The sequence below is a fragment of the Pongo abelii genome, chromosome 17 (genome assembly GCF_028885655.2).
Source record: "Pongo abelii isolate AG06213 chromosome 17, NHGRI_mPonAbe1-v2.0_pri, whole genome shotgun sequence".
Classification (NCBI taxonomy): domain Eukaryota; kingdom Metazoa; phylum Chordata; class Mammalia; order Primates; family Hominidae; genus Pongo; species Pongo abelii.
In genome coordinates, this window is record NC_072002.2 from 51,002,440 (window position 1) to 51,020,756 (window position 18,317).

Below are 18,317 nucleotides of genomic sequence, written 5' to 3' on the forward strand. Positions count from 1 at the left end.
CTTGTAGGTCTTGCACATTTAGCTTTGTTAGGCAGGACCAGAGCTATGTTTAGTCCAATATATTTCCACTACTGAGACAACACACTTGTTAAAACTTTAACCAGTTCCCTCTGAATTATGAAGTTTTTCTCTGTAACTGTTGGGAACAGGCAGTACTCTCTGCCTTATATAATTTCCAGACACTGTTTGCTCTAATTCATTTGGATAGTTCTTTCACTGGCCACAGATTACTTTTTACATGCATATGCTGAACAATCCTCACCTAGTTACTTGAGGGAAACCTTCTGCAGATGTACAGAGGTCTCTCTTTCTCTCTGTATAGACCCTTTCTGGTATGTTACCCTGCCAGTGTTAGCCCCATTGGCCTCTCTAGACTCCCAGCTTTGTCTCCTCTACTCACGGAGACTTCCAGGCTCTGCCTGGGTTTTCCCTTTATGCACCACAGCCTGCAGATGTTCTCCAGTCAGTAAGCTAGGGCAATCATGAGGATCACCTCCTTTGCTTTTCATCTCTCAGGAATCACTGGCCTTCACCATCTGATGGCCAGTTTCTTCAGTGCTGCTGTTTCATAGATTTTGTCTGGTTTTTAGTTGTTTCAGTTACAGGTAAATCTGGTTCCTGTTACTCCAAATGGACTGAAAGTGGAAGTCCAAGAGCTTTCCTTTTTTCACCACTGAAATAGACTCCAATTAGATGTAGAAAGTTGGATGGGTTCAGTGTGCCGACTTTTACTTTATGGAAAACTTTTATTAGAAAAGCTAATTTCTGTAAAGAGAGACAAAAGAAAAAAGCAACATGAAAAGCATAGGTTTCATTGTCCATAAATTTGTCCACTTGCTACAACATGTGTTTTTGTGGCATTGCTCACATCACTGAAGTAGACAACAAAATTCAGTCAGTGTGTATTGATGGCACTCAGACACAGTTGCTGTGGGGGAAGGAGGAGAAGCAGGCGACAAGGACTGTTTCTGATGTGTCCCCAAAGGCAACAAGGGAGTAAACCATGCCAGAAACAATGTTGGTTCACAAAACAGCGAAGGAATGAACCAATCATTTGTGACGATGTGCCGAAAGGACACGTCCAGGAGTCTGGAGAAATAAAGAGCAGTGTCCACTGTGGTCATCAAGGGAGGTGTCTTGAAGAACTTGGGTAGAGAGGAAGTGAGATACCACTAGGCAAAGGAACTAGACTTCTTTGGGAAGCAAGATGGTGAATGGCTTGATTGGCATGGAGGCCATCTTAGGGGACATTTTAGGGGACAGTGGTATATGAGTTTTGCTAATAGGTCATATTGTAAGATAACTTTAATTGCTTCAACATTTCAGATTTTATTGGAGTCCACCAATGAAGTGTCAACTTCCTCAGACAGAAATGGAGAAAATATTTCCAAAACCCATCCTGTTTCAGTCAGCTTTTAACTACATAAGAAACCACCAAAACATAGTGGTTTAAAACAACAACCATGCATTTACCTCATGATTTTGTGGGTTGGTAATTTTGGCCAGGCTCACCTTGAACAATTACTCTGGTCTCAGCTGGGTTAACTCAGGTGTTTGCAGTCAGCCGGTCGTTGATCATCTCACTTGATATCTAGCAATTGTCTGGCTATCAGCTGACTTGATGGGGCAGCTTGGCACCATGCCTCATGGCCCAGCCACCTCGCCCAGACTTGTTCAAATGGCAGTGGTGTAGGGTTCCCAAGGGCAACAAGGGAGCAAGCCCCGGTGTGCAGACACTTTTCAAGCCTCTGCTTGAATTGAATCATATTTCTGATTGCTACATTGGCCAAAGCCAATCACATGTTCAGCCTAGATTCAAGGGGATGGAGAAAGACTGCTTTTTCTTTAAAGGAGTTGCTGCAATATTCTGTGTCTATTTTTATAAGAAACTGTGCGTCTGCTAAAAATTTATTGTGCAATAAACAAATAGAAGAGTGACCCGCTGACTGTTGAGTTTAAAGTTACTCACTTTGTTCAAAAAGTAATTGCAGGCTGTCTGGCAGACTTAAATTATATTTTGAATGGTTCTTAAGTGTTTTAAAAGTGAAACTAGTGTGCTTTCTCTTTTTTTAATCCTTTTTTTCTGGGCTTAGCACAACTGAAAAATCTAGTATATTTTAATCTCTCCTATTTGTCTTAGCCTTATCTTTATAAAGATTTCCTGTTTTATGTTTAGTCTATTTGCAGGTAATTAGATAAACAAAGTGCCAACTCATCATTGAAAAAGAAAGACTGTCATTGACAGAAAATCTCCCCCTCAGCTTTTGATCATCTCTCTCTGTTGTCTTTGCTCAGCCTGGGCAGTGGGTTTGTTGTTACGAGCCAAGAGACATTCCAAACTACCTAAGATGGAGATTGGACTAGTTGTCTTGTATCATTCTTCTGGCAAATCACTTTTCTATTAAAAAGGCAAGAAGTCTTAGAAAAAGGAGAGGTTATTGTTTATGCATTAAAAAACCCCATTGTGTTATGGAACAAATGAACTGTTTATTTCCGAATCTAAGAAGTTATTCTCATTATCAAGTATGTAATTTTGGTTCTTTCTGAAACCAGCCCTTTTATTATTCAAGTTTGTATAATGGAAATAATGTTGAATTCCTATGAGAAAAAACAATGTAAGCCGTTTACTTTACTTCTCCCTCTCAAAAAAAGTGGGAACCTGAGTAAAGTATTTCTAATCACCACTTAGTAGGTTTTCTGGGTCCCTGACAATAGTGAACACTCCCAGAGAGCAGGCAGAGGGAGAGGCACATAGAAATGGCTGGAGACTATGGGTGAACTTAGCCTGGGATCTGGACAGGGGTTTCTCGATCTGCCCTCCACACTCAGCGGCAAGGAGGGAACTGCAGGGCATTCCTGAAGCTAACCCAAGGTCAGGTGGGGAGTGAATAGCCACAGCTGCCTTAGGACCCCTTTCTTCTGTTGCATCCTGCTCTCTTTCCATTCCATTGCTTCACGGACAGAAATCCCTATCTGAGATACATATGTCAGAGGGATATACATTAAATGTTAGTTTAACACGTATATGAGGGATATGTGTATCCCTCTGATACATATATTTTCGTTCTTTCTGAAACCAATTCTTTTATTATTCAAGTTTGTATAATGGAAATGCTGAATTCCTATGAGAAAAACAATGTAAGTCATTTACTTTACCTCTCCACCTCACATATGTGTTGAACTAATATTTGGATCTAAAATTTCAGTCTGGCATTGATTTCCACTATGATTTCAGAGTATATTTTCAAAAGGAAGGAAAGTCAAAAATTCTGATACTGGCTTTAGGGAACTTTCTATTGCGTCTGTGCTGAAATCTGAACAATGAGCCCTGGGTTTTGGTGACACTGAAGCCCTGGCTTTCAAGTTCACATGACTTCTGATGCACCTGTGTTTTCTGTCACAGCCTCAGTGCAGTGACAGCCTCATGACTAGAAAACAGTGCTGAGGGTTGAATCCACATTTATACACCAGGGGATGCAGATCCTCTTCCACCCTCAATTTTGTGACAGGCTTGAGGCCCTTCTTTTAAAAATTTATTTTTATTTTTTTGAGAGACAGGGTCTTGCTCTGTCACCCAGGCTGGAATGCAGTGGCGTGATCATAGCTCACTGTGGCCTTGAACTCCTGGCCTTGAGCAATCTTGTTTCAGCTTCCCATGGCTCTTCCTGTTCACTGGTGAAGCTGCTTGTCAATTTTGATGCATTTATTCAGCAACTAGGTCTCTGGTTGGACTTTAGATTCCCTTTGTGGTTCTTCTTGCATTCTTAAAATGGAGGTCAGTATAACTTTTTCTAGTTTCAGTAACTTGCTAAGTGAGAGCTGAAGTTCCTGGAACCCCTGTCACTTGGCTAGGAGAATATGAATACAAATAACATTAACTGAGACAGGGAGGGGAGCATCTTGGGGCAGCTCTGAGACTTCACATGAAGACAAACATGTAAAGCTGTCACAGGCAAGCACGTGCCCCTGGGAGTAAGTTCTGGGATAAGATGTCACAAACTCTCATGCAAAGAAGAGGAAGACTTGAGAATACTCTATGATGCACACTGCTCTGGATTTGACTCTTCCAGTAACATTTTTTTCCTCAAAAAATAGAACTTGAAGTGTACTGTTACTTCTGGGGATTTTTGAATGCCAATACTACTATTTGTTGACCTGTATTTCCTTTCCCTGGAATCTTAGGCCCCTTTGAGCTCAGTGTCTTCCCACCCATGGAAGGTTAGGGAAGAACTACCATGATTGTCAGCACACTGGGTTGTCAGCCATAGGACAGGCTTCCTGCACACCTAGGGATGGCTGGCTAGTCATGTCTCCACCCTCCATGGCCACCTCCCTGCACCAGAAATCAGGGTCAGCCGGGTGTCCCTGGCCATGCAAGTTCTTAGCTGTGTCCTCTGATGCTCTGCCACTCACATGTCTCAGTCCCTTCCCACGTGGTCTCCTCTGTTCCTTTGCTTCCTGCTGCCACCCCCTTTCTCTCTTCGTACAGTCGTCATCATTTTTTTTTCCTCCCTACAACTTTGGCTCCTTCTCTATTTTGTCCTCTCACACTTTGGTTTCATACAGGGCCACCAAGGGCCTCCCCACCTCCAGGCCCTTTTGCTTTTGCTTCTCTCAAATGCACATTCTCTCTCCCAGTGCACAGCCCTGAGACATGACTATGATTAGCTCAGCCTTCTGTGCCAGGAGCCTCCTATGCCACTGGATAGCCTGCCTTTTGATGGGCTGCCTTTGGGCAGGCACCCACCCTGCATTCACTCAGCTGTTGCCAGTGGGAAGGGTCTAGTTCAAAAAACTCCTCTGTAGGTCCTTATCATACCTTAGAGAATAGGCTGGGGGTCTGGGAGCACGGAGACTAGCATATACATATTATTCTGACTTCATGCATCCTGTTTATTCAATCATTAGTTGATTCATCAGACAATGAGGCTCTTCTATGTGCCAGGGTAGAGATGAATGAGAAAATAGGATCTGACCCCAAAACGTAAGCTGCTAAGAAGACATTATTTGGCTCCTAAAATCATTCTCCTGTATAAAGTACCCTATTTTTTGTTGTGTTTCTGAATTCTAGAACTGGATATAACTATTGATGTTCAGTTAGCTTGGGGTTTCAAAGATATTTGATATACAAGTTATTTATCCACCTAAGAAGGATTTTTATTTATTTAAGAGAAATAGAATGGCTTTAAAATATATATTCAGGACTTGCAGAAAATTTTAGATAAATCTAGAAAGTTATAGAGCAATAAAGAGTATCAGATACAAAATTGAAACCCTTATCCCTTTGATTTCCCTTCTTCCCCAGAGATGATCACTATACTGACACATATATGGAAAGAATAAAGACTGAATTCAGGGTAATGGCTATCTCTAGGGAAGAAATGAACATGTACGGTGACAAATGCTGCTGGAATGGTGCTTTCCTAAGTACCAGAGATGTGGAGAGGGGAAGGGGCATCAGTCAGCCTGGGGCTCTGGCCTGACAGCTGGTTTAAAAGCCCAGCTCTGCTATGTCCTAATATAATTTCTCTGTGCCTCAGTTTCCTCATATATAAAGAAGGGGATAATTAACAACCTTAGCTCTTTTAATCCATATAACCTCCTTTTGTATTATTAATAGATGTAAAGTAACTGGTACACCATATCATTTCCAGAAATGTTAACTATTATTAACAATCATATTTCAGTGGAATAGAGCTCCTGCTCCAGATGTCCCAGTGTGGGAGGCTCTCACCAGGTGTGATTTTTGGAGCACACCCTGGGGCCTGGCAAGGGGAAGATTAAATATTGTAATTCCTCTCCTTCAGAGTATATTATCCACTCTTTTATAAAATTTCTCTGGCCTCTTGCCACCTGTGTTCCCATGTGGCTTCACTCATTTGCAGCTGCATTGGGCATAACTGCAGATGACTTTAGCCTTCCAGGTGCATGCTGAGCATGGCATGCAGTCCTGATGACTGACCTAGCTGGGTAGCCATGATGGGAAGGCTCAGATCAAACCTCCAGCCCACTGGAGTCCATCAGGTTGGGAACTGCAGGTGTCATTCTCCAGACCTAGCCTAGGGGACCACAGCACAAACCCCCTATCCCACTCTACTCCCGTTTTCTACAGATTTTCAACACCCAACATAAAGGGATAGCTATTGAGTGCTTGCTATGGCCTAGATGCTGTATTAAGCAAATTCTCATTTATACCTTACAGTACTTTACGAGTTAGATATAAGATTATCCTCATTTTACAAATAAGTGAACTGAGGTTTGGAGAGGTTAAGTGAGCAGCCACACTCAAATTTTCTCATCCCAAGCCCTGTGCTCATTCCTTTATGTCATGATTAGAACAATTTCCAATCATTGTAGGTATTTTCCTGGAAGAATATGAAAGAAAAATCTGTTAAGGATGCCTTTATAAAGAAAAGAGTTTACCATGCCAGCATGAATTTGGGTGCCTATCTTTTTAATGACAATTTGGGGTCATTAAAAAGACCATAGAACCAAAGTTGCTTAGATTCATCTAGGGCAGACAGGCTTCTCCTCCTGCTACAGGGATCTGTTGTTTAGGCACTCAAGAGAATGAATCTTTCATTACTCATGGCATTTTACTTTATTTCAGGAAAAGAAGAACCATTCCTCATTACTTCTAGTTAGAAGCTCACATTTCCATTCTCTCAGTACTGAAATGATTAAAGAAAGGTCCTCCAGGTGTTGTTAATGCTGCCTGCTGTTGTGTTCACAGGTGAACTCTGGCCTAAGAGCCAAGATGGGATCTGCTTTTTCAAAGTCCAAGTGTACAGGAGGATGAGCTGCATATCCTTTTTTTAGAGGCTCCCAACAAGGAATGGCAGCTTTTACTTGACTAAATTGGATCCTACTTGAGTTTCTCAAGTTCTAATGCTCGTCCAATTCTAAACAATTTTAAACAAGCTCTATTATTCTCATTTTAAACAAGGAAATGGTGTTAAGGTCTGATATAAAGAGGCTTCATTGTGACCAGGTTTAGCTACTAGTGACCTATTATAAAGGTTGAGATATTTAGAAGAATGAGCTGAAGTCACAAGTGTAAGGGGAATAGCAAGGACCTCATTTTGCTCCTCACTTAAGAACGTAGACCCACAATGTTGCTCCTCTCTCTCCCCTCTGGAAGGAGAACTCAGAAGGTGAGGCTGCTAGTGCTGGAAAACAACACACAGGGCAGGCTTTAAAACTAGGCTGAATCAAAGTCCTCAATTAAGGGAAATTATTTGGCTCCTAAAATAATTCTCTTGTATAAAGTACCCTATTTTTTGTTGTGTTTCTGAATTCTAGAACTGGATATAACTATTGATGTTCAGTTAGCTTGGGGTTTCAAAGATGTTTGATATACAAGTTATTTATCCACCTAAGAAGGACTTTTATTTACTTAAGAGAGATAGAATTGCTTTAAAATATATATTCAGGGCTTACAGAAAATTTTAGATAAATCTAGAAAGTTATAGAGCAATAAAGAGTATCAGATATAAAATTGAAACCCTTATCCCTTTGATTTCCCTTCTTCCCCAGAGATGATCACTACACTGAATTTGGTGTTTGTTATTCTCAGATATGTTTTTGTTTTTACGAAATGTACATGTATCACTAGCATGTAGATTTGCCATGCATGTATTATAGAGCAATAAAGAGTATCAGATATAAAATTGAAACCCTTATCCCTTTGATTTCCCTTCTTCCCCAGAGATGATCACTACACTGAATTTGGTGTTTGTTATTCTCAGATATGTTTTTGTTTTTACGAAATGTACATGTATCACTAGCATGTAGATTTGCCGTGCATGTATTTAAACTTCATAGAAATGATAGAATATGGTTTCTTTTCTTCAATCTACTTTTCACTATCTATATATTTTGCTTTGGGGAATTACCTATGTTCATATCATTCTAGTTATTAATTTTCACAGATGTAGAGTATTCCTTTCTAAAGACAAACTATATTTTGTTTATTTGTAGGTATTTGTGTAATTCTAATTAACCACTAGTAAGCAATAAAAACACTGCAACATATAGAATTCTTTACCATACATGTCTATCTTCTTTATGCATGCAAAAGTTACTTTCTAGATAAACCTAGAAGTGGAATTGCTAGGTTTTAGGATATATACATCTTCAAATGTATTAAGTGTTTTTTTTCCAAAAATGATTATATTAATTTAGACTTCTAGAAGCAGTGTATGAGAGTTATTCTGTGCCAATGGGTTAGTGTCATCAGACATTAATTTTTGTCAATCTGTAATCTGATAGGTGTGAAACAGTATATCACTGTGGGTTTTGCTTGCATTCCTTTTCCCTGATTTCTAGTGAAGATGAGCATCACTCATATCTGTATTGGCCATTTAAAATGCTCATTACCCTTTGCCCATTTTCCTCTGGGTAGTTTGTCTTTTGCTTACTGATTTGAAGGGGTTCTTTTTGTATAATGTACACTAATTCTTTGTAGTTTATATATGTTACAAGTAGTTTCTCCCAGGTTGTTGCTCTTCTTTATTCTTATGTAGTCTTTCAATGTGCACAAAGTTTTAACTTTAATATATGCAAATTTATCAAATCTTTCCTTTTTGGTTGCTCTTTTTGGTCTAAAAAAAAATCTTCCGTATCTTGAGATCTGAATGTTGTAAAGTTTTGTCTTTTACATTTTTCACTTAAACTATCTAGAATTTATTTTTATATTTGGTATAAGGTGGGACTAGTTGTATTTTTTTTTTTTTTTTTTGAGATGGAGTTTTGCTTCTGTTGCCCAGGATGGAGTGCAATGGTGCAATCTATGCTCACTGTAACCTCCACCTCCCAGGTTCAAGTGATTCTTCTGCTTCAGCCAGTAGCTGGGATTACAGGCATGCACCACCATGCCCAGCTAATTTTGTATTTTTAGTAGAGACAGACTTCTCCACGTTGGTCAGGCTGGTCTCAAACTCCTGACCGCAGGTGATCCTGCCTTGGCCTCCCAAAGTGCTGGGATTACAGACATGAGCCACCATGCCCAGCCTGTATTGTGTTTTATATGGCTAAAAGTTGTCTCAGCACCATTTGTTAAACAGTCCATCACTTCCCCACAGATGTGTAATAACATATTTGACATGAATCAGGATTCTATCTGTGTATGAGTCTGTGTCATGGCTCACTGTCTCACCCCATTCGTCCATGTTTTCATTCGTGCACCAAGACCACTTTGACGGGCAATCATTGTGGTTTCAGAATGGGCTTCATATCGAATGTGGCCAGTGCTCTGCTTTGTTCTTACTCAAAATTGTCTTGGTTATCCTTAAAACCTCAGGTCCTGTGTAAAAATTTTGGACTCAGCTTGTAAAATTTCATGAAAAATCCTTTTGGGATATTGATTTGAAATTGTATTAATTGGAAACAAAGAATTGGCATCTTGACTGCATTGATTTTTTTCAATACATAAATGTGATATAGCTTTCATTTGGGTCGTTTAATAAGATTTTATAAAGGTCTTTCATATTATTAGTTAAGTAATTTCATAGTTAGCTTACGATTAACTTGGTAAATTGTTGCTGATGTAAAAATGTAATTGCTATTTCTATGTTTTATATATAGAAACTTTGCTAGACTCTTAATAAAATAACATAGGTTTTCTTGGATTATCTTTATAGATGGTTAGATTATCTGTAAACAGTGATGTTGTATTTCTTTCCTTTCCTTATGCTTTTTACTTTTCTTAGTATTCTGGCTCGGACCACCAGAATAATGTCAAATATAAGCAATGATGGAAACATCCTTATGTTATTTTTAACAGTAAACTGTTCTTAATATTTCAGCATTAAGAATGATACTGGCCAGGTATAGTGGCTCATGCCTGTAATCCCAGCACTTTGGGAGGCCAAGGCAGGATTGCTTGAGCCCAAGAGTTCGAGACCAGCTTGAGCAACATGGCAAAACCCCAACTCTACAAAAAACACAAAAATTAAATGGGCATGATGGTGCATGCCTGTGGTCCCAGCTATTCAGGAGGCTGAGGTGGGAGAATCACTTGAGCTCAGGAGGTCAAGGATGCAGTGAGCCATCCAGCCTGAGTGACAATGAGACCCTGTCTCAAAAAAAAAAAAAAAAAAAAGAAAGAAAGAAAGAAAACAAGATACTTACTCCAGTTTTTAAAATTTTCCTTGCCAAATACCCACCGTCAGATTAAGAAAATTTTCTTCTATTACTAAGCATAGTAAAGGGTTTTTTTTTTTATAACAAATGGTTGTTGAATTTAAAGCTTTTTCTGCATTTGCAGAGGTAGCCATGGTTTTTCTCCAATAAACTATTAACGTGGTAAATTGTATTCATTGATGCTGTCATCTTACATTGCCCTTACATTTGTTGGACAAACCCAATGTGATTTTGTTTCAGATTTTTGCAGTGGTGTTCATAATTGCAAATAGTATATAAGTTGCTGTCTTCACACTGTTCTTATCTGGCTTTAGTGTCAGAGTAATATGAATCATGTAAAATGGGTTGTGGAGTTTTTTTCTTCTTTATGTTGTCTGGAACTTTCCATATGTCTAACTTGAACTCTTCCTTGAGTGGTAGAAATCATATTAAAAATCTGACTTTCATGGATTTTTTTTCATGGGTGTGAATATATTTGTAATTAACTAACTCAACTTCTTTTGTTAGGTTAACAGGGCTATTCAAAATTTCTATTTCTTCCTCAATCAGATTTGGTCAGTTATATGTTTTTAGAAAATCATCCATTTCTTTAATTTTTCAAGTGTATTATAAAAATTTCCCCTTAGTTTTGTAATGTTTTTTGGTCACTGTGTCTATAATTGTACTTACCTGTCATTCCTGAATGTGCTCATTTGTGGCCCTTTTTCTTGAACAATTTTGATAGAACTTGTCTATTAGGTTTTTCAGTTATAAACCAGCTTTTAGTTTTGTTGATTTTTGTCTGTATACCTTCATTTTCCTGTTTCATTAGTCTTTGCTCTTTAGTTTTTTCCTTTTGCCTTCTTTGAACTTATTCCACTGTTGCCTTTCCAGTTGTTGAGCTGATCACTCATTAATTTTTACTCTTTCTTTTCTTCTAATATAAATACTTAAGACAATAAATTTCCTTCTAAATACTACTTTAGAGGTATTCTACAAAACTTCATATTCAGCTTTTTGGTTATGGTACCCTTTAAATATATTCTAATTGTCCATATTTTTATTTTTTTGACCTAAGTTATTAGACATGTTTTAGTTTTTCCAATTATATGGATTTTTTTCAAATTTATCTCCTTGTTATTTATTTTCAATGCAGTTGCATTATGGTCAGTAAGGTAGCTCATGTGAAACCAGTTTGTGGCATTCATTCTTGAGCTTTGTGACAGAATTGATGGTCAACTTTTGAGTAGTCCTTATATATTTGAAAGAATATGTTTTCTCCAATTTGGGCACCAGGTTATATACATGTTAATCTATTAGATAAAACTTATTAATTGGGTTAAACAAATATATACATAACAATTTTATCAATTACTGTGCAAGAGGTATTACAAACTTTTTTACTCTGATTGTTGATTAGGTTTGGCTGGATACAGCAGGGAAGAATTCCCACAAAATAATAATAGCTTACAAAACTTAGAAGTTTGTCTGAACTTCTTTTATGAGAAAGATAAATAAACTCTGTCTATGCCTTAGTGTCCAGAGCTGATGAAAATAGTTCCATAGTGAGCCTGGAATATAGAATTTGGTTACTCCCTCCCTGTAGCTGCCAGGGATGGTGGTTTCTTCCCTCCATTTTCCCTGCCACCTATGGACTGATAGCCATAGGTGACTCACCTTTTCTAGGGAGAACATCTGTGGGACTCATGGCAGTCTGTGTAATATGAGAGTCACATCTTTCTCCTGCACTGAGATCTGTGTTCCCCACCTTGCAGGTATATTTTTCACTGAATCCAGGTAGGATTTTATCCAAGCTATATCCTTGGATAAATAAATTGGCAAAATATGTTTCATAAATATTTTTCTGTTTGTTTTGGAGATTTTTTTCCATAAGTGAAGGCCTCAATTGTCCGTAACAGATTTTATTCTCCAGAGATCCATCAGACTCCTTTACATAGCTAACCCCTTTCCTTATATGTCATACGGTTACTTGATTTTCTCTTCTCCCACTCATTCTCTGATTTAACATCTCCTGTGATACTCACCCTGTGGTTTCTCTCCGAGGCTTTCACACACATTTTCAGTGAACAGTCCAGACTCTTGTGTGATGTTACTAATACCACTGCCTGTCCTTTGACCATGCTGAGTCCTTGGATGCTTCTTGACATAGAATATCATAGAATGAAATTTCCTTAATTCTATTCACATTTCAGCCCATTGCAAGTTTTTTTTGTCCTCATCTGTCGTCTCATTGCCTTGTTCAATTATTCTAAAGAAGTGTATTGTGAGACTGATATATAGTAAAATATTTTTAGTGCATGTATAATAGAAAATAGTTTTATAAAATAACTTTTTAAAAAATTTTAGTTTTGGTAGTACATGTGCTGGTTTGTTAATCGGTATCTTTCATGATGCTGAGGTTTAAGCTTCTAATGATCCTGCTACCCAAATAATGAATGTATTACCTGATAGATAGTTAGAAAATAGTTTTAGATTGAAGGCTGATTCTAGCTTATGTACGTCTTAACATAGACCAACTGTAAAATATATATAGAATGTGTATACATTCCTGGAATACTTCTATAACACTCATTCTTGAGGGCTGTTTACATGTCAAGCATGTTGCTTGGTATTTTCTGTCTGTTACCACCTTTTTTGCTACGAGCACACTCACAGCATGTTACTTTTCCCCAATCTACAGACAAAGTTCTGAAACAAGAAGACCCGAGGCATTCAGTGATTTTCCCCGAGCACTGCCTAGGTACCGGCAGACCCTCAATTCTAACCAAGGTCTGACTGGTGCTTACTTCAGTACTTTTAATCACAGGCCAAGCAACTGAAACATTAACTCATTGTATCTCCAGGTCATCACCAAGTGGTCTTCTCACATCATCCTTCAGGCAGCACCAAGAGTCACTGGCAGCAGAGAGAGAGAGGCGGCGGCAGGAGAGAGAAGAAAGGTTGCAGAGAATAGAGCGGGAAGAAAGAAACAAATTCAGGTAAGAAGGATCTTAAGATTTTTTTAAATAATGTGTTAAAAATTAAAGCATGTGACTTTACAACTGTGTACATTTAATATTGGCATTAAAGGAAGTAATGAAAATTCTGTCTGTATTTTTAAGGAAGAGAAAGACATACCTGAAATAGGCTGGATCTGGTTTGTTATGGCCTTTGTTTCTCTAACCATATGGCAGGAAGCACAGTCAGCCAAATACAATTAGGGACTCATGTATTCTTGGGTCCTCCATTATCTACGTGGTCCTATCCAGGCCCTCCAGATGACAGAGAGTGTAATTATCTTAACTTAATTTGCCATCTCTTCCTACTGGTCCTCATGTTTTATTCATATTCTATCAGATGTCCAAAAGGAAATGCTTTTCCCACTTCCTGGTTTGCTTTTTGATCCCTGTAACAATCTTCAATTTTTTTTTAAACAATAATCTCTTGCTATGTGAGGGGAAAGGTCATTGTGTTGATTACTCTCAGCCCATTTCCCCCGATCTCCTGGTCTCTGTACAGCTTCAAGGATGCGTTCCTGGCTATAGCTCATTCCAGGTTCCATATCTTGGCCTGTCGGTCCCCACTGATCCCAGTGTGCCTCAGCTTCTCCTTCAGCCAGTCCACCTGTTCTCCACATTCTCCAGGTCATCCTCCTTCACACCCATCCCCTGGGCTTCATGCTGTGCTGTGCTTTATGGAATGAAAAACAGTTGCTGTATCTCTCCTTACACATTACTTCTTTCTCCTCTTCCTTATCTTCTTTTTCCCTTTTCCCACTTTCTTCCCCACCTCCTCCTCCTGTACTTTCTCTTCCTTCTTAATCCTTCCAAGTCATTTACCCTATAGCTTCTACATTCTTTCTTTTCATTTTTCTCCCCATCTCTACCTCCTGCTTCCTTAGTTCAGTTTCTTTGGCAAACAATATTCCCATCAATTATTCCCCATTAAATCTACAAGGAATATAAGGCATTGTCAATGAAGATTTACAGATTTAATAACGTGTTTTTTTGTTTTTTGTTTTTTGTTTTTTGAGACAGAGTCTCACTTTGTTGCCCAGGCTGGAGTACAGTGGCGTAATCTTGGCTCCCAGCAACCTCTGCCCCCTGGGTTCAAGTGATTCTTCTGCCTCAGCCTCCCAAGTAGCTGGAATTACAGGCCACACCACCACGCCTGGCTAATTTTTATAATTTTAGTAGACATGGGGTTTTACCGTGTTGGCCAGGCTGTTGAACTCCTGACCTCAAGTGACCCACCTGCCTCAGCCTCCCAAAGTGCTGGGATTATAGGCATGAGCCACCATGCCCGGCCAATAACTTGTGCTTTTCTGAAGCCAAGAAGTATATGTGTAATTATAAAAATGATCAAAATATGAGCAGAGTTGTGAAGTTGCTTAACTATAAGTCATTACTTCATGAAAACAAATGCCAAGTCTTTGAAATGCTAATCCTCATTTTTCTAAGACTGGGTGAATGAGCTGCATGAAGTAAACCAACATCATTTTCCATCAAGATTGTGTAGCATACCCTGAGCTGTCACATTTCTACCAAATGATATATGGAAATGCCAGCTCTGTATGCACCATTTTTCATGAGGGTAGTTCTGGAAGTTGTCACTTTTAGAAAGACCAATTCTTTAAATCTCTGGAACAGGTTAAATGCTTCCTGATTTATGGTTTTCTGGGAGATTTGCATATTTTACCACCAAATAGCAGCAGAGAATCTGAGTGAAATACATGGAAAATTCAGAGATTAGCTTACATCCAAAGTGTTTTATTGAAAACCTCTTGAAACAGGGTGCCAGTTCTGGGGAAAATGGAATTCATTCACTCCATCCTGTCTCTCCTTCTGCATTGCTGAATGCAACCATACGTCATGGAGAGAATGTGTGGAGCTCTGAAAACTCTGAAATATAAAAGAGAGCAGGTGAAATTAGGAAGGGAGACTAAAATTCAGTTTTACAAAACCAGTGAGAGTTTACCATTTTTTACCTTCACTATTACTTGGCATGTACTCAAAGGCACCCAAACCTAGAAGTGTATGTCAAATCTGGACCAAAAGAGCCCCAGAAGAAGTCGTCTTTTTCCAGACCGAGGCACAGTAAAGGGAATTTCTAAAGGTAAAAGTGTAGAGAATTCCTGTTATTTCTTTATCTCCTACCCTGGCCTCCTAAACAGTATTGCTACAGAAGCACAGCAATGGCAGCAGTGTCCAGGCAGGTGCCTGAAACGGGAGGGAGGGGAACTCTTCCTCTGACCATAAGAGCTATGACCCCGTGATCACTAGGCATATCACTTTGCTCTCCTCCTGCTGTATTGTCCTGGATGCAGATGCAGTTACCAAAAGTATGCAGCAGGACAGGGAAAATAAAGCCCAAGCCTTCTGGCTGGAGGACCGTAAAAGGAAACCCAAGGAGCCAGAAAGTGTTAGGAAAGCCACAAAGAGCAAGGATATCAAGAGAGCACTCCTGAATGCGTGTCTGATTTGTACACATGTGGCTTCAAACCTACACGGCATGCCATAGGCTTTGAGAACTAAGTACAGAGTGGGAGTGGACCACCACCCAGATCCCAGAAAACTGAATTAATATTGGAACCAATGTCTGAAGGCAGGTTACAACTTGCAGGTTGAACTTAACCTGGTTGATTACCTGCTAATACAAAATAAAACAAAAATCAAGATTCTTTGTAGAATTTAAATAAGACCTCAAAGCTCATTACAAAATATGTAAAATGTACAGAATACAATCCAAAATAACTTATCATAAAAATAGTTAGGAAAATTTTAACTCAAAGGGAAAAGAGAATTAAAAGATGGCTAACCACAAAGGACATAGATATGATATATTTAAAGACTTTAAAGTAGCTATTATAAACATGCTTTAAGAAGTAAGGGCAAATACTCTTGAAACAAATGAAAAGAAGTCTCTGTAAAAAAATAAAAGATATAAAGATCTAAATGGAAATTTATATAGAACAGGAAAATTAAAATAGAAAATTTGTTAGATGGGCCAAATAGAATTGCTGTGAGAGAAGAAAGTGAACTCATTGCTATGAGTGAACCTGAAGATAGAACAACAGAAATTTTCCTACCTGAAAACTAAACACAACAAACAAAAATTGAAAGAAAAATGAACAAAGCCGTAGGTACCTGCGTAATAGCATCAAAATGTCTAGCATTCATGTCATTGGAGTCCCAGAAGTATAGGAGAATAGGACAAGAGTACATTGGCTTTTTTTGTTTGTTTCTTGAGACAGGGTGTCACTCTTTTGCCGAGGCTGGAGTGCAGTGTCACGATCTTGGCTTACTGCAGCCTCGACCTCCCAGACTCAGGTGATCCTCCTACCTCAGCCTCCCAAATAGCTGGGACTACAGGCATGTACATGGGACTACTGGCTAATTTTTGTATTTTTTTGTAGAGATGGGGTTTCGCTGTGTTGCCCAGGCTGGTTTTGAACTCCTGGGCTCAAGTGATCCTCCTGCCTCAACCTCTTAAAGTGCTAGAGTTATAGGCATGAGCCATTGCACCTGCTCATGCATTATAATATATATTCAGGAATTATGTTATTCATATGTATATGTTGGCAGAGTAAGAATTAAGCCTGGGCAGGTTGTCATCAGAGGCCATGCTCATAACTGTTAACCATTTGCTCTTGATTTCAAGTGATTCTAACTTGTCATTTAAGAACACAGAGAGACCTTGGCAAAATGGCCCTCATCCACTAATGAATGCTAATCAAGGACAGACCATAGGCAACTATTAATTATGGTGACTGCAGTTCCATATTTCTGAGGATGTGAATGAAAATAAATTCAAAAAATAAATAGGAAAAGCTTTCTAAAGTAGTTCCTGAGGTTACCGAAATGGCTGACCTTTTATCAGCCATTTCATTGATTTAAATTGTTTATGCTTCTGGTGCTTTTTGCAAAGCATCTAAAAGTTGTTCTTTATTTATTGTCATTTTTGTTGAATATGGTCTTAAGCTTTCTGAGTTATAGGAAATTTTAGTTCTAATGTGGAAAGTGATGAGGTTGGATGTTTATAAACGATGACAAATCTGAGGCCTTGTTGCATTTTTCTCCTGGTCCTACACTGCTGTAGTCTAACTTACTGCCCCTTTATATCCAGTTATCAGTACACCAAGAAATAGAATATTTAAATATATTATGAGGTCCAGTGTTGAAAACCATGATGTTAGGATTCTCCAAGAAAGTAAACAGTCCAGTGAGAGATGACTAACCACATAGTCTTAAACTTAGATTCAATTTGGAACCTAATCCAGCAGGAACAGAAAAACAAAACATTAAAATTAACAAAACAGCAGAAACAGAAAAACAAAACATAAAATTTGGGCATCTGTGGGTACAGACAAAAGAGAAGGAACAAAGCAGGAGCTTCAGTGATCCCAGAATAGAAACTGAGAGTGTAATGGATGTGGAGAAGGAATCCTGGGTTGTTACTGTGGATGACAGTGTGGCAATTCCTCAAAGACCTAGAACCAGAAATACCATTTGACCCAGCAATCTGATTACTGGGTATATACCCAAAGGAATATAAATCATTCTATCATAAAGACATATGCACACGTTTGTTCATTACAGCCCTATTCACAATAGTAAAGACATGGAATCAACCCAAATGCCCATCAACTGATAGACTGGATAAAGAAAATATGGTACATATACACCATGGAATACTGTGTAGCCATAAAAAGGAATGAGATCACATCCTTCGCAGGGACATGGATGGCACTGGAAGCCATCATTCTCAGCAGACTAATGCAGGAACAGAAAACCAAACACCATATGTTCTCACTCATAAGTGGGAGCTGAACAGTGAGAACACATGGACATAGGGAGGGGAACAACACACACTGGGGCCTGTCAGTGGAGGGATTGGGGAGGGAGAGCATCAGGATAAATAGCTAAGGCATGTTGGGCTTAATACTTAGGTGATGGGTTGATAGGTGCAGCAAACCACCCTGGCACACGTTTACCTGTGTAGCAGACCTGCACACCCCTCATGTATCCTGGAAATAAAAAAAAAATCCTGGGTTGTGGAAGGAATATTCAGCTTGTGGAGTGCAACACAAAATGGCCAAGGAACTTAGATTTAATTCTTAAGATGGCTGTTATGAAACTACCAGAGCTCAACTGGATGCTAATCACCTCCAAAAGCTATTGCTCGCTTGTTATTGC

The 18,317-nt window shown here is 38.9% G+C and overlaps 1 protein-coding gene across 9 annotated transcripts in view; it reads left to right on the plus strand.

Annotated features, from left to right (window-relative positions):
- FHOD3 (formin homology 2 domain containing 3) overlaps positions 1 to 18,317 on the plus strand; it is a 503,817-nt gene that overhangs the window by 391,802 nt on the left and 93,698 nt on the right. For all 9 annotated transcript variants that reach the window (XM_063716761.1, XM_054537476.2, XM_054537478.2 and 6 more), the window contains 1 exon segment: positions 12,987 to 13,121. In XM_063716761.1, the coding sequence (XP_063572831.1) occupies positions 12,987 to 13,121 (135 nt within the window).